Raw genomic sequence first — 15,589 nt, forward strand, 5'->3', positions numbered from 1 at the left:
GTTTTGTTTCCTTGTTTAGATTCATGTTCTTGTCTTAGATCTATTTTTCTTGAAGATCTATGCATGCTTTTCATGATTTCTTTATCACAATCAATGATCCATCATCCTATCGTTCTTGTCCATGATTGTTGCTATGAATTCTTCAAGAACCATGATTGATCTAATTATGGTAACTTTTGTTTCCTAATTTGTAAGTTGAAAACTTAATTTGATTAGTGTTTTGAAGTCCTCTATATACTAGGATACTTTCATAGTAGTTTCCCCTTGTTTGGTACCCTTTGGAACCACCAAATTTGGTTCTATATTCTAAAACTCTGATTTTGTAGGCCATCGTCTCTCGTTGGTCGTGATTGGTCGGCGAGCAGAGACCAATCCAATCGACCAATGAGTGGAACTCGATTTGGTCTGTTTTGGATTTTTTGATATCTTTCCTTCTAGGTTTCTTTCCTAATATGTATATATCTTGTTTAGGACCTTCTTGCCAAGTTTAGGAAGATTCTCCTTGATCCTTGGAGATTCTCTTCAGTTATATAGGTAAGGATGGTTACTTCTATAATGCATAGATTGTGTGATTTTAGTTTCTATATTAGAATCTTTCGGATTTGTTACCATAATTAGATTCTTTTATGAATATGTTATCTGTATTTACTTCAATTACGTAGCATTATTTAATTGCTTTCTTTAGTTTATGAAAGTCTTTATTTGTCAACTGTATATGAGATGAATCTTATTATGGTATATTTTCTATATCTGTAAATGTGTATGATATGATTGATTTGTGATTGTGATTGATTAAGTATGGTTCGGGAAGGAGAGGTGTCCTTTTGACACTTCGTCCTTGGACAACTACGGGAATATTATGGGATGTTTCGGAGATGCCCTCTGGACACCTTCTAACCGTTGGATGACATATTTAGGCTGTATAGTAGTGTTTGGCTAGGATGTCCCGTTATGTCGGACCCTAATCGGAGGGGTATTGAGACTGAACGACCCGTGGTAGCAATGGGGATTTGTGGGCGTTCAAGACCGGTAACCAACCCGTGAGGGGACGTGAGAGCTTCTCGTTTACCATATGTGGATAACCAGTAGGGTTGATGAGTCCGTAGTCAGGGACTATGAGGACTCTAGTGTGAAGGATACCGGAAAGGATCGCCGGGGGCGAGGAATGGACGTATCTGGATCCGACTTGATATAACTAAGTAGAAGACTTGCATTTGGCTAGGCTTTACCCTGACATGCGCCGGTACTTAGACCAATGGTGATGTGAGAGAGCGGTGACCTATACCCCCAGCCATGGAATGTCCCGAGGGATGCCGGACCCACTACCAAAAGGCGTTGTGTGATGAGACCTTCCCAAAGAAGTATGGTGCTATGACTTAAAGCATGTCTGCCAATAGAGACCAGCATACATAGAGTTAGATTCATACATTCATTGTTTGTCTCATACCATATTGCATTTATGTTTGCTTTGTAATCCTGCCATTTATGTTATTGTGGATTTAACCTGCCTTCTTGGGTTTCTTTCGAAACTCACTCCTTTTGTACCATATCTTTTGTTAGATTTCTCTACAGGTTTGAAATATGATAACGGTCCATATAAGGAAAGGCAAGGTGAAGAAGATGAAGACTGAAGATGAAGACTGAAGATGAAGAAGAGCAGAATGAAGATGTGGATTAGATTTCTCTTGTTTCTTCTAGACTTATCTTTTACTTTACTTGTATTAGCTTAGAGCTTTACTTAGATTTCAATCTACCTTCCGCATATGTTGTGGAGTATATTTCCGCTATACTCTATAGTTGTCTTTTGATTTGGTATCATGTTTTCGCACTCTGATATTCTTAGTGATTCTTTTGAGATCTTTTCTTGAATTTTATTATTAACTTATTAGAATACAATGATTTGTTCTTGCTTTTGATTTGTTATTGTGCTAAATGGATATGATCGTTCCTAAACTTGATCTTTTGGGCTGTGGATCACACTCTCGGGTATGCCAGTTAGGGTACCGGCTGGGAGGATGTGCCAGATGGATATCCCATACTATGCGCTAGATAACCAATGGGGGAAGTTTGTTCCTATCATGAACAAGGAGAAAAAGATTCATGCAGTCCACTTCAAAGATAGCTTCATGAAATGCTTCATCCAATGTGTGGAGGAGAGTTGTCCTGAGAGCTTGAGCTTTGACCATGAGAGGGGAAGAGGCTATACTAGGCACTCAAATTGCTAGTGTAGGGGCTCCTCAGTGGTTTCAAATTACAAAACACAAGCCACCATTCCCAGAGGCAAGATCAAAAGTAGTGTCCACACTCACCTTAGCCCAAAAGCTAGGGGGTGGGCTACTCTGATGCATTGCATCGAGAGCCTAACATGAGATGTTGAGTTTTTGTGAATTCTTTTGCCGCCTTCCAAGCATGCTAACCCACTTCTTCTGGAGTCCAACTCCTTTTCTTAAAAATATAATCACTCTGATCCTTCCAAAAAAACCAACACAAGTAAAAACAACATGCTTGATGGGCCTTCTTCTTCGTCTTTGAGCCCAAATCCTTATTGTAATATGTTCTAGCCAACCATCCAATTGTGTTTCTGAATTATTTTAAACCTTTGAAGCCCAATGGGCTACTGAACCAAGCACCTGAGCAATGTCACAATTGAAAAGTATATGGTTGATTGATTCAATGGTGACCTCACACCTTCTGTAAGTTGGGTCTGTAACAACCCTCGTATTTCTAACCCGAGATATGTAATGCAGGTCCGAGTACCCGAACGTCCATCAGGAATAAGTTGTGGAATATTTGAATCGAAGTCCATGATCCATACCTTGAGCCCATGGATTTGGATTCCACCGATGAAGAACTTGCCTTACTGGGAATCCGAAGAAGAAACCGTAGAAAGGAAAGTGGATCACCAGTCAGAGTCAAGATGTGATGAAGATGTTCGGAATCAAGGTAAGAACTCCCCCACATGTTATTTTGGGTTTGGTGAGAGTTGGGGATCAACTGCTTGAGCAAAGCACCCAAGTACTGAAAAGTACTAGGGGGCGGTTGCTTAAGGCAATTGGTTGACCAATCAACCGCCCCAAGCGACTAACAAGTCTGCTTGTGCGGTTTAAACCTTATTTTTACGAGTCTCCTATATATAGCGAATCTCGACTTTTTTACTCATTATTTTATTCATGATTGCTGTTGTGGACGATTAGGAGGCAGAGAACACGTGCTGGAAAATGAGAGAAGCGCGGTTTGCAAAGTAGATCCAATCCTTCTTCAGTTTTTTGAATCTAGTGGAGGTAAGTTGATCTCGCAACCTCTCTATTATTTCCTCAACTCTTTGAGTGATGTAGATCCATCCTCCTTAGATTGGTTGTGAGTTTTTATTTGATGGTTTTATTCCCCATTAATGATCTTGATTAGATCATGTCCGAAAATGGATTCTTACATATGAATGAAGGACATATCTAATTGAAGGAGATCATGAGAATATTGAATCATTAGAATTCTTGGGTCTAGGTTGGTGCTTATGTAGTAGGCTTCTTAAGGATGAAATTCCGATCTAGATCATCCAAAAATTGGATTAAAATTCGAATATCAAAAGTCGGAATTTCGGACTTGGAAGTAGTCTAGAATAGTGGAGGTTGCTTAAGGTGGTCGCTTGGCCAACCAACTGCCCCAAGCAACCGGCTAGTCCACAGTTGCTAGATCAGTCCAGTTGATGCCTTGTTTTGACCCCTGCATTTAATGTATTTTTACAACTCTATTCCGGGTAATCTTTGAGGCTCTCTAGACTTTCTAATTGTGAGGTTCGATTGTATTTATAGTAGTTTCTACGCTACAGGTAATAACACATTTTTATATACATTGCGATGATATGATCTATGATGAACTATTTAATTTTTACATGCATCATTGTTCTTATAACTTGTTGTAATGGTATGATTCAATGATTAGTAGTTGAATAAATATTGTGATTAATGTTTACACATATTTCCATTACTTTATGGTGTAGAGTGACTGGTTATGTAATAATGATTGATGATGTGATGTAACTATGGTGGAGGGTATCCATATTGGGTATCTGTTGCTTGGGATATTAGGGGCTGTGGTATGGGACACTGCTTACTGATGGCCCCAACACTATCATGGTTGTTGGATGACATATCTAGGAGTCTAGATTGCATGGCTAGGTACCCTCACATGCTACTACCCTTTCGGTAGGGGAATTGAAGCCGAATGACTAGTGATAATAGTGACCTGACTCTATTTTATCCTACAGCGGTAGCCAGTCTGTGCAGAGATTTAGTGGGCCACTATTGATCATGCATTGGTAGGGTTGCATATGTTAGGGTTTGGACTCATGGACATCCAAAGAGTGGCCGATAGTCATAAGGGTCATGAGAGCATTCGCCTCAACAATATGGGGATGGACATAGGGTTAGGGAATAGATTCCAACAACGGTAGCCAGTCCGTGAGGATTCTCATTTCTAGGTGGAGAAGGATACTGAACCGATTTGGTTGGTGACATAGGGGGAGTATCTAGACTACATGTAGTATGTTGTTGTATGACCTTGCATTGGAATTAGAAACCCTGACATTCGCCAGTAATCATGCCAATGGTCGTGGTGAGAGAGTGTGGACCTAAACCCCAGCCATGGTTGATTGACTAGACTGAACCCCTTGCTCGGGATCCCAACAGAGGTAACCAGTCCGTGAGAGATCAGAGTGATTAAACCTACCTAGAGGAGGGCTGGGTTATATCTTAAAGCATGTCCACCAGACTTGCATAGTTAGATTCATAGCTGCATCCATATATTTGCATATCATTCTTTATATATGTGCTTACCCTGGTAAACTCCAATATGTATATGAGATGTGTTTCCTTACTGAGTTCGTTAGAACTCATTCATTTTTGTGTGTTAATATTATACATATGAGTATACTAGATCAGGAGAAGTTCCGTATGATTGGAGCAACTATTGTGAAGAAGTCTTGGAGACGTTAGTGGGAGACCAAGATGTATGTCATGAAGCCACCTGCAGATGCTTGGAGTGCGCTTATAACACTGATAAATCTATGAAATAGAGTTAATTATAGTAATTTTATACTTGAGATAGCTTGATTCAAGAGTATTTTTATCTTTGTTTTAGTGTTAATTGCAATTAAATTTCGTTTTAACGAGTCTTAGTGTTTTAAATTTTGTAAAGGTCTTTTATGTCATTCATGCATGAATTTATCTTGAATTAATGGAAGGAATTGATCAGCCCTCTTTCTCTTGGTTTTTTTGGAAAAGAATAATAAGGATGAATATATGACATGAGACATAGAAGAGGAACAAAGAACATGTCTTCTCACTTTGCTGTAAAGATGCTACAGCATTACGGAGCAAAATATTCCCAGATTAAACTCACGTACTACCACTTATTGAAATGACTAAAAAGGGCTAACTAATTGGACTTTCTTCTTGTCAATACATGAAGGATTTCAGCCCTTGATATCAGAAGGGAATGTTCTAATCCTACAGCCCATTTTTCTACCCTATCACTTAAGGAAAATTAGGGGGAAATGAGAAGGGAGGCACATGAGCTAAAGAGGACAGCAAAGAAGAGAACCAGAGGATGGGAAGACTTAAGAAGTTGAGCTCGTGCAAGAAGCATACCTTTTGGAGATAGGAAGCTGGAGCAGTGTGGAAGCATCTCCTAGTTTTCTAATTTTAGTTTTATAATTCTTAAATCTTCATACTCTAGTTGAACTATGTTAAGGATTGTATATATTTCTTTGCTTTTGAACTTTGATATGAGCTAAGCTCTTATTGTGTTGGGATGATAAGAGTACCTGAACCTATGTTTTGAGCTATAATTATTTAGTTTTATTTAGCTTTACTATGGCACGATCTATTATCAATGAATTCAACATGTTAGTTTATGAGTAATTTCATTGACTGATCATCCATAAATGAATGCTATGATTTTAGTTAACTAGAAAGTTAATTAAGTTCTAGATAAATGCTGAATGTTGTGAGTTAGCTTAATCCTTATTTGAGTTTAGCTATTTAGTGGATAGGGTAGGAATACTCATCTTCCTCATGTAGCCATGGTTGGAACTTGGCATAATTTGCATTCTCAGTTCACTTCTCCATAGGAATATGAGGATTTTGAATTAGGATGTTAGTGCATATGTGGATTGGAAGATACCTATATGTAATTTTGTTCCAGGTTCTTTGATATACTTTGTGTTGCAGTGTTACTCTAGTATCCACAGTATAAATTCAGGGGAGGGGAAATTGATTCCCAACACTCATACCACTTACTATAGTTCCTTCTATTGCATATTTTTCATTTAATATCTTTTGTGTACTTCACCTTTCTGTCATTCATTTAGTTTATTAATCACAAAGTCATTTTGTCATTCTTGTTTAAATTAGTCTTCCTTTTACATTGATATTTGAAGATAAAATTCCCCGTGGGATCGATACTCTACTTACTAATTACTACTTGATTGCGACACGTGCACTTGCGTAGCATTTTTAGACACAAGCAACATGTTTTTGTGTTGGTAGAAGGAGATAGATAGCTTGGCATTTTGAGAAGTCTTTTGGAGCAAAGCTGGATAGCTCTTTACATTGCTATATTTGAAAAAAAGACGATAGCCCTCGAGAGATCTAAAAGAATTAAAATATACTAGTTTAGCTTTTGCTTCCGCTGAACTTGATACATTTTGGATATGATTACTTTATTTCTTCTTTGATTTATCCTTTGGAGTATTTGGACTCCTGTAATCCTTTTTATTTAATTAGTTGAATTTACTCTTACTCTTGATTATTATTACTTGCATTTATTATTATTGATGGAAAATCGTGGATCCTGTGACGGATAGCATCCATGGGTTGTCGGGCGGGACCGATACCGGCGGGTAGGTTGTGACAAGGTCGATATTGAATTCCTCCTTTGCATGGCTTCCCCCTTAGCTAGACCAGATGCAAGGGCCCTTCACATAAATAATTTAATTTTTGGGGCCACTAAACTCTTCCAAATGGACATCCAAGTAGTTGTAGCTATTGATTTCCAATAAGGGGAGTGTGAAAGATGAAGTTCGATGGGTGATGGCAATTTCCTGATCAACAATGAGTGCCATATAAACCTCTTTAATTGTGATTTTTCCATCCTTTGCACCGACCCAAGTGAGGGCATCATCCCATGGAAAGAGCCTTAGTTGGATTTGTTGGATCCTTCTGATGTCCTTTGGTTGAAAAAGAGCCTGAAGAATGTCCAATTTCTAGGTACTATTGGTATGATATAAGTTGAGAAACATATTAGGTAGTGCAACCATGAGGATGAGGGCTTCATACCTTAAAGTCATGGGCTGAGGGAATCAATTTATGCTCCCAAATTAGGATTGAATCTCCTCTTTCAACTCTCCGAACCAGCTACTTGCTCAACTTATGAAGCCCTAACTACCAAGATTTTCTAGGCCCACAAGTGTGATGCTTTACTTTTCACCTTGAACAAGAATTTCTTTGGGAAGTACACAACTCGAACAAAATTGCTCCATAAGGAATTTGGTTCATTCCAAAGTCTTGATGCCATTTTGGTTAATAGGGTTATGTTCTAAAACCTTGATTGTTTAAACACAAGACCCCTTTGCATTTAGGGCTGCATATCTGTTCCCAAGAGATCCATTGTGTTTTGCTCTTCTTCCTGACAATACCCCAAAAAAATTTGGCCGAAGCTTTCCTAATGTGCTCATGGAGTGATTGTGGTAATTTAAAGTGAGAACTTGCCTATTGAGGAAGTGCAAAAGCCATTGATCTTAGTAGAACATCCTTGCCTGCATAAGATAAGAGTTTGGATCTAATTCTCTAACCTTTGTGTCACCCTTTCATAGACTTCCTTGAATGTTTGTCTCTTCGAAGTCCAATCTTTGAAGGTATACCCAAGTATTTTGTAGGTCCTTTTGTGTATGATACTTTCAGTTCTCTTGAAACCCACCTTTGGGACTAAATAAAATGTTTGACTTCTTTAGGTTCACCACTTGTCCACTGACTTCACAATATAGATGGAGGCATCCTTTCAATTACACATTGTGTCCAACTTGAGGAAGACCACTGTGTTTACACCAAGAGATCCGATGGTAATTATGTCATTTTGACACTGTATGTAGATGACATACTCATGGCTAGCAATAGCAAGGAGCTATTAGAAACTATTAAGAAATAATTGTCCTCCATATTTGATATGAAGGACATGGGTGAAGCAAGCTATGTGCTTGGTGTCAAAATTGTCAGAAATAGACAAAAGATATTACTGGGTTTATCTCAAGAGACCTATATTGACAATGTCTTGAAGAGATACCAAATGCACAACTGCAAACCAATAGATAATCCAATGGAGAAAGGTTTGCATTTGAGCATTGACATGGGTCCTAAGACTCTAGAGGAGAAAACCAAGATGGAAAGAGTTCTATATTCCAGTGCTATGGGTAGCCTTATGTACGCTATGATATGTACTAAGCTGAATATTTGTTATGCAGTGGATATGGTTAGTTGGTACCAATCAAACCCAGACATAGAGCATTGGAAAACAGTCAAGAAGATATTGAGATATCTCAGAGGAACGAGTAACTACATGTTGTGTTACCACATATCAAATTTGCGATTAGTTGGCCATAGCGATGCCGAATAGGTTGGAGACATTGATGAGTGCAAATCAACCTCTAGATATGCTTTCCTGCTGAATGGCGGAGCCATTTCATGGTTTAGCAAGAAGAAGACTTGTATATCACTCTCAACCATGGAAGCAGAGTATGTGGCATGCTTAGCTGCCGTACAAGAGGCTGTTTGGTTGAGGAGGTTCCTAAGATATATTGGATTTGTGTTGACACCCAAAGAGCTTGCCGTTGTCTTGTATGATAGTACGACAACTCTTAGTTGTGTCAAGGACCCCAAGAATCATGGAAAAACCAAACATATACAAGTGAGATGTCATTTTGTTAGAGACACTATAGCAAGGATGAAAGTTGTACTTAAGCACATATCTACCAGTTAGATGGTAGCTAACCTTCTTACCAAACCTATAGTCAATGATGTTTTTATTTCTCATGTAAAATCCTTGGGCTTGCATAGATTGTGACTTATTTTTGTATTTAAAATTTCTTATTATTGACTAATATGAGTTCATTCCAACATTTGTTTTTCACTTTCTGTGTGGTTGTGTTCTTTTAGCATAAAACATGATATGTCAATAGGCATAAGAATGGCTCATTCACATGAGCATTCGCCTCTGGCATTTTGGAAGCGAGCAGAGATGAGACGGATTGTGAATGACCTTGTGCAGGTCGATTCATAATCATATTATCGCCTTGATTTTCTAATCAATATGAGTTTCTCTATTGTGAAGAGAATCGACATGAATGTTCCCACCATTCATGTTACCTATAGAAGCCACGTGCGAGTACTTTATGTGGTGTTGAGTAGTGACAATAAAGAAACCCGGGTTAGGCACAAGAGCTGCAACTAGGCTAATACATGTATGGTGTTGGGAGAGACATACGTTCTATTGTGTATAAAATGCTCCACCATAGCACATATATCATACTATGTGTGCTTAGCGATCATTGGAAATGAGAGGATGGATCCCTACTCCTTTCATTGTGTGAGTCTTGGACTTTATCGTCCATTAGTGTCCTTAGTAACTTTTGACGACGTCATGAAACGAGGGGTTGATGTGGCTACTTTGGCATGTAACTTATGATCATGATTGATTCGACCTAAAGGGGCATTATCGGGAAAGGAGTCAATGCCAAGTGTAGTGATGGTCTGGGGTGAAAGGAAAGGTTTGATTCAACTGTACCTTAAGAGTGTTTGCTGGCGCCAACTATAGTAGTTATAGTAGTACACATTCTAAGGACAAGAAGGTGATCTCTCAGAGGGATTGAAATACCTTTTGTCTGGTGAGTTTGAATAAACCTAAGACACTATAGTATACTAATGCTTATTTGATGTGTTTCTTTGAGTGATGCTTTTATTCTGGCCTTCTGGGAAGGTTTCTAGTTTGGGGCTCACGAGTGCAAGTATATCACCGGTCGCATGACCCATTTTCCAGTATGACTTGTGGATGTTGGTGTCTAGGACACAAGTGGTCTATGTATCTGTGATACATAGTCGAGAGATCAAAATGTATATATTTGGAATATACATGTATGTTTGGGACACATTGGGACAAAGAGATTGACACTTGCCCTTGTGCAAGTGGGAGATGTTGGCATTTATTAATATGCCCAAGGGCAAAAATGAAAGTTCACTTGTTGGGCAGTTACAAAATATAGGGATATATTTTGGTAACCGCCACAACACTACACGAACAATTGCATTATGGATTCAATTTTTGGAAATAGCTCGCTCTCTCTCTCTCTCTCTCTCTCTCCAAGAAACGTAGAACCCAGGTAGGCTTTCGGAAGTTCTTCTTCTCCTTGGTTTGATCTCAAATCTTCAATCATCCATCCACAACGGCATTTGGGTTGTGGAGTTTCTTCCCTTTTTGTGTGATTGTGGAGGATTTGGGGGTGACAATTTCGTGGAGGTATGAGGATGTGGATTCTCAATTTCTTCCACTGCGATCTTTCTATATTGAGAAAAGAGAATCTAGGTAAGGATATATCTCCCATCTATTTATAGAATAGAAAGATAACTGACAAATATATTCAGATGGCAACGGAAATTACTTGTTTTATGAGATCTATGAGGGAGGGTTTGGATCGATAATATTCTAACGGGTAAATCCGTTTACCTTATTAAAACCTTACAAATATGTACTTCATGTTCACTCATAGAGTCATTTCAGACTTGGGGACTTTCACATTAGGGTTTTGGGTAAAAGTTTTTCTAACACCGTTTTAGCGATAGGTTGAGAGATCTATGTTGTTTATTTATATTGCATAATGAAAATTCTTCTTCTTTGGTATGTGAACTATATTAAATCTCTATGATTTATTTTTATTTTTATTTGTGATTGCTTAGTGTTTGTTCTAACATAATAAAAGATATAATAGTATATCTTTCTTTAAAGGGAGAGAGAGAGAGAGAGAGAGAGAGAGAGAGAGAGCATGAGCATGTGAATGGATACATAGATTGTCCCCAATCAAAACAAACATACAGCTTTTAATTTCATCAAGATGTTTATTACTCTATTATAACTTGGAATCCAGAAAAGAGTCAACCTCACAAAAAAATTTCCCAGTTGGGAGCTGATGAGGAGGGAGGAGGAGTAATGCAGTTCCCCTATCAGCTGCAGTATCAGCTGTGTGGGTACCCTTATCACGAGTCATGGATGTCCTAGTGAAGCCTGGACAATAGCAGTTTATCATTAAGCCATGTTCCTTGCATCTCTTTGCCAGAAGCTTAGAATAAGCATTTAGTGCAAGCTTAGATATAGAGTAATCTGTCCAGACACTTGGCCACCCTTCTTCCTTCCATGTTCCCTTGCTTACACTCTCCAGAAACCTCCTCACTATGCCATCAATCCCTTCCTCTGAGAGCATCTCTTCATCTTCTAGTTCTTTTCTTATATTTCGATTCCTGACCCTCTACATGCATTCATGAATAAACAGTTTAATTAAGATTCTGATGACTGAAATTAAGCAGTAAGAGATTAATTTAATTAATTTACTTACACTGAGTTGGCCAAGTTGAGAGCTGATATTTAGAATCCGGCTTAGAGAAGAAGAATGGCGAAACAATGGTAGAAGGGCTTCCGTCAAGGATTTGGTTCCATAGTAGTTGGTCTTGATAACAGTCTCAGCATGTTCCACAGAGTTTTCACCAATCTCATTAAATGAAACTCCAGCATTGTTCACCTAATCAAGTTAATGAGATTACCAGCTTAATTGCTCATTGTAATGGTGGGGTTGTGGTACCTTAAGTATAATCCCACATATACACGAATTCAGCTTTTCAATAAGAAACCATTTCTCATTCTTCTGGATCATTACATCTTAGATTTTTCAGGAAAGATCAGAAAACGAAGGAAAAAAAAAGTTTCTAAGAGGTTGACTCAGTTGGCAAAAGATGAACGCCTCATGGTGTGAATTTAAGAATTCGAAACTCCGAAACCAAGGCAACAAAACTTACTCAGCGGAAAAACCCCCGGACACCTGCGGGATGGAGGATTAACCTGTCTCATCCTTTGGCTTCTTTAGCTATCTCACCCCAACAAATGAAAAACCTCTCTAACTCTCCTTAATTAAATTTTGAGAAAAGTATGGTTTGATCTGGAAGATAAATGTGTTATGTAATGTTGTACAAGCATAATGTGCTAAGAAATTAACACTCATCAGTTGCTTTTGTTATAAGAGAATGCTAGATATGCTCCTAAAGGTTATCTATATTATAATTATTATTTTACTCTAGTAGATCTAGAGAATTTTCCTTTATTGTAGATGGACTTTCCTTTTAATTCAATTAAAATTAATAAATGTAAATAAAATAAAATTGGGCAATTAACCAAATGTGGTTGGGAGAAGACATCCCATGTGGAATGTTTCCATTGGGAGAAGAGACTCTTGCATTAAATTCATTAAAAAATGCAATCAATGATATTGGCCAACCAACCTACATCATCCATCAAAGTTTTATTTATTTATTTATTTGAAATTGATGTTTATTCACGTCAGTTTATGCGCACCTCGATTATATCATCACGAGATAGTTCTATATCTATTTAAATTATGATAGAGCTTCATCCCTAACTCCAAGAAAATTCAACCTCTTAACTTCAAGCTATGAGGTGTTGATTTGTTCAACTAAACCAACAACACCTTGAAATTCAATTAGAACTTTATCAAAATGGATAGAACAAATTACTTGGAAAACTCAATAAGCATTAAATTTATTTCTAAAAAGTGTAAACGAAGTACCATTTGGTGGTATTTAGTATTTTATAAAAAGAAAAGGAAAATTGGTATAAGAATAAGATAGATAATCAAGGATTACTAAAATCAAGGACTATAAAGAATAGAATATAGATTTGGTGAATTGGCTGATTCTTCTTATTACTATCCATGAAATGTTTTTATTGTTTTATTAATAAATGTATTAAGATGAAGATTATGTATCATTTTTGTAACTCATAAAATAAGAATAAGATCTCATGAGTTGATACATACATAAATCTATCTATGGATATAGTACGATTTATATTTCTACTTTAAAAATATATATATGTAATATATATATATATATATATATATATATATAAAAGATCTCATGAATTGATTGCCTCTACCATCCACCCACACCCACACCACCCAAAAAAAAAAAAACGAAGAAGAAAGAAGGAGAAGAAAGAAGAAAAGAAAAGAAAAAGAAAGAAAGAAAGATAGAGAAGAAGAAGATTGACTCTATCGATTTCAGATTTTCTACCCATATCCATGTAGGTAGCTGATCCTGGATCCAACTTGAAATCTTCTTGTAATGTTTGTATTAGCTCATGATGTTAACTTCTTTTCTTTTTTGTTGGTAGTGCTTCAGATTTTCTACCCATATCCAATATAGGTAGCTGATTCTGGATCCAACTAGAAATTTTCTAGTAATGTTTGTATTAGCTCATGATGTAACTTCTTTTCTTGTTTTGTTGTTAGTGCTTGTCTTTGTTTCTTATCCAAAATAAAAGATCAAAAAAATTAAACCATATTTCAGATGAGATGAGACAGTGAGTAGTTACCAGGATATCCAGCCCACCAAACTCCTCTCTGAGCCATGAAACAAAAGCATTGATCAAAGAATTTTCTGTTACATCAAGGCGAAAGAAGTGAACATTGAAGAGTCCTTGAGATCTAAGTGTTTGAATAGCTTTCTGGCCCCTCAACTCATCTCTACAAGTTAGAATCACAGTTAGACCCAACTCTGCCAACCTGTTTACAAATGCATAACCAATTCCCTTGTTTGCTCCTGTCACCACTGCAACTGTGTCCTTTGTCCACCATCTGCAATATTTCCATTACTTAACCATCTGACTAACATTCACAGAGAGAGAGAGAGAGAGAGAGAGAGAGAGAGAGAGAGAGAGAGAGAGAATTACCTTGATGAGAAGGAAGATAGCGAGAGTGGAGAGGTAGAAGTAGGAACTTCAAGTTCCTTTGAACCCATTGATGGAAGATGATTCACGAGTTCAAAAGCTTTGAAGAGTTGGAGAAACTGGTACCCATTTATATATAGTTGCCAAAGACAGGTTTGAAGGTAGTCTAGTTGAATATTTATTAATAAAATTATGAACTGTGCACGATTGATGAGATCATACATTTAAAAACTTTAAGTGTGGCTGGGGACTCCAAAAGCATAAAGGGTGGAGAGTTTAATTTACTCAAAAGCCTATGAGACTTAGGGTTATAGGCCGTGCAAGGAATGAAAGGGAAACAAGAATTTTTTTGATAAGAACATGCAATAGTTTATGAGTTAGCAAGGTCGGTACCATAATGCATTCCTACTCAAGTGTGCTTTATGGAAAATTATATCTCAAAAGTGAAAAATTATATTCCAACTTGAATCAATCTTGTTCCAGAGGATCATTGGAGTGTACCTAATTCTTCATTCATCATTAATCAACACTACTGATACAAATTGGGTGATTTAGAGAGCACAGATGGTGTTCGATAAAATAACTGAAAGCAATGTAGTTGGTGCCTTGGTGGGCTTTAGTGCTTTGTGTTTTTGTTGGAACCAGAATATGGGCAGAAGGTATAAGACTATAAAATGAATGAAATAAAACTTATCTAATATCCTTGTCTTTGTGGAAGTTGAAGAAGAAATCGGTAACATCACTATGCATCCGTATGTCATCGAGAATACAATACAAGAACAACAAGAAGAACTCGAACACGGTGAGTTGAGGCGTACATATCAGTACTTTTCCTTAAAGTATTTGAACGCCCCCTATAGTGCAGAATGGGTTTGACCATGATATTTTCACCTCCAAGATGCAACAACTCCTTAGTTCCAATGGCATGCACTCCAATGGAATCTACTTGCAAAGAACGTCCGAAAGTAATACTCACAAACTCGTTAAAAAACACTCACATCTTGATAGAAAACCAAGAGACTAATATTGGTGTTAAAACTGTTAGAGTTACTAGGGATCAACTCCTCTCTTTATATAGAAAAAGAAGAGACACCTATAAAAGGTATCTCTAAAACGTACCTCCTAGAGCATGTCTTTTCCCTTAAGTCTTGTTTGTTAGCCATTCAAACAAGACTTTCCATAGATTATCCATTGGCTACTTAGGTATCTAACAGGGAATAACATTACCTCAAACCCTTCATTGTAGAACAAAAAAAATATTTTGAATCTTATAATTTAAACATAAATTTAAAATTCCAACATTTTTTGACAATTTTTATTCCATGGAGACCTCAAAAGTTATTTGATAAAAGAGTTTTTTTAGGGTGCCCACGTGGCGCTGCCCACTTTGCAGTTTTTGTAAAATTGAAAGTTACACACGGTTAAATTTTCTGTTAGTTTAAAATTAAAATGACCACTTTGCTCATAATGTATTGGTGAATATAATTTTTTTCTTTTATACTTAAGGATTTTAAGTTTCTAAATTAACTAAAAG

The 15,589-nt window shown here is 37.2% G+C and overlaps 1 protein-coding gene across 1 annotated transcript; it reads right to left on the reverse strand.

The window, feature by feature from the left end:
* Nucleotides 1-11,064: 11,064 nt before the first annotated feature.
* Nucleotides 11,065-14,200, reverse strand: LOC149022117 (NAD(P)-binding Rossmann-fold superfamily protein). Its single transcript, XM_089147239.1, has 4 exons — nucleotides 14,059-14,200; nucleotides 13,702-13,963; nucleotides 11,654-11,836; nucleotides 11,065-11,566 (listed from the first exon to the last, which is right to left on the reverse strand). Exons 1-4 carry the CDS (start codon nucleotides 14,124-14,126, stop codon nucleotides 11,171-11,173), a joined length of 909 nt encoding a protein of 302 aa, XP_089003365.1. The 5' UTR covers nucleotides 14,127-14,200; the 3' UTR covers nucleotides 11,065-11,170.
* Nucleotides 14,201-15,589: the final 1,389 nt, after the last annotated feature.

This window comes from Hakea prostrata, chromosome 3, assembly GCF_041222555.1.
Source record: "Hakea prostrata isolate BN-2017 chromosome 3, UWA_Hpros_2, whole genome shotgun sequence".
NCBI lineage: Eukaryota > Viridiplantae > Streptophyta > Magnoliopsida > Proteales > Proteaceae > Hakea > Hakea prostrata.

Bases quoted from the DNA above. Each gene is read 5' to 3' on its own strand.
- LOC149022117 (XM_089147239.1), bottom strand. From the start codon at position 14,126: ATGGGTTCAAAGGAACTTGAAGTTCCTACTTCTACCTCTCCACTCTCG. The intron at 13,964-14,058 runs GTAATTCTCTCT...GAAATATTGCAG, and splicing joins CTATCTTCCTTCTCATCAAG to ATGGTGGACAAAGGACACAG. The intron at 11,567-11,653 runs GTAAGTAAATTA...GAATGCATGTAG, and splicing joins CTCAACTTGGCCAACTCAGT to AGGGTCAGGAATCGAAATAT.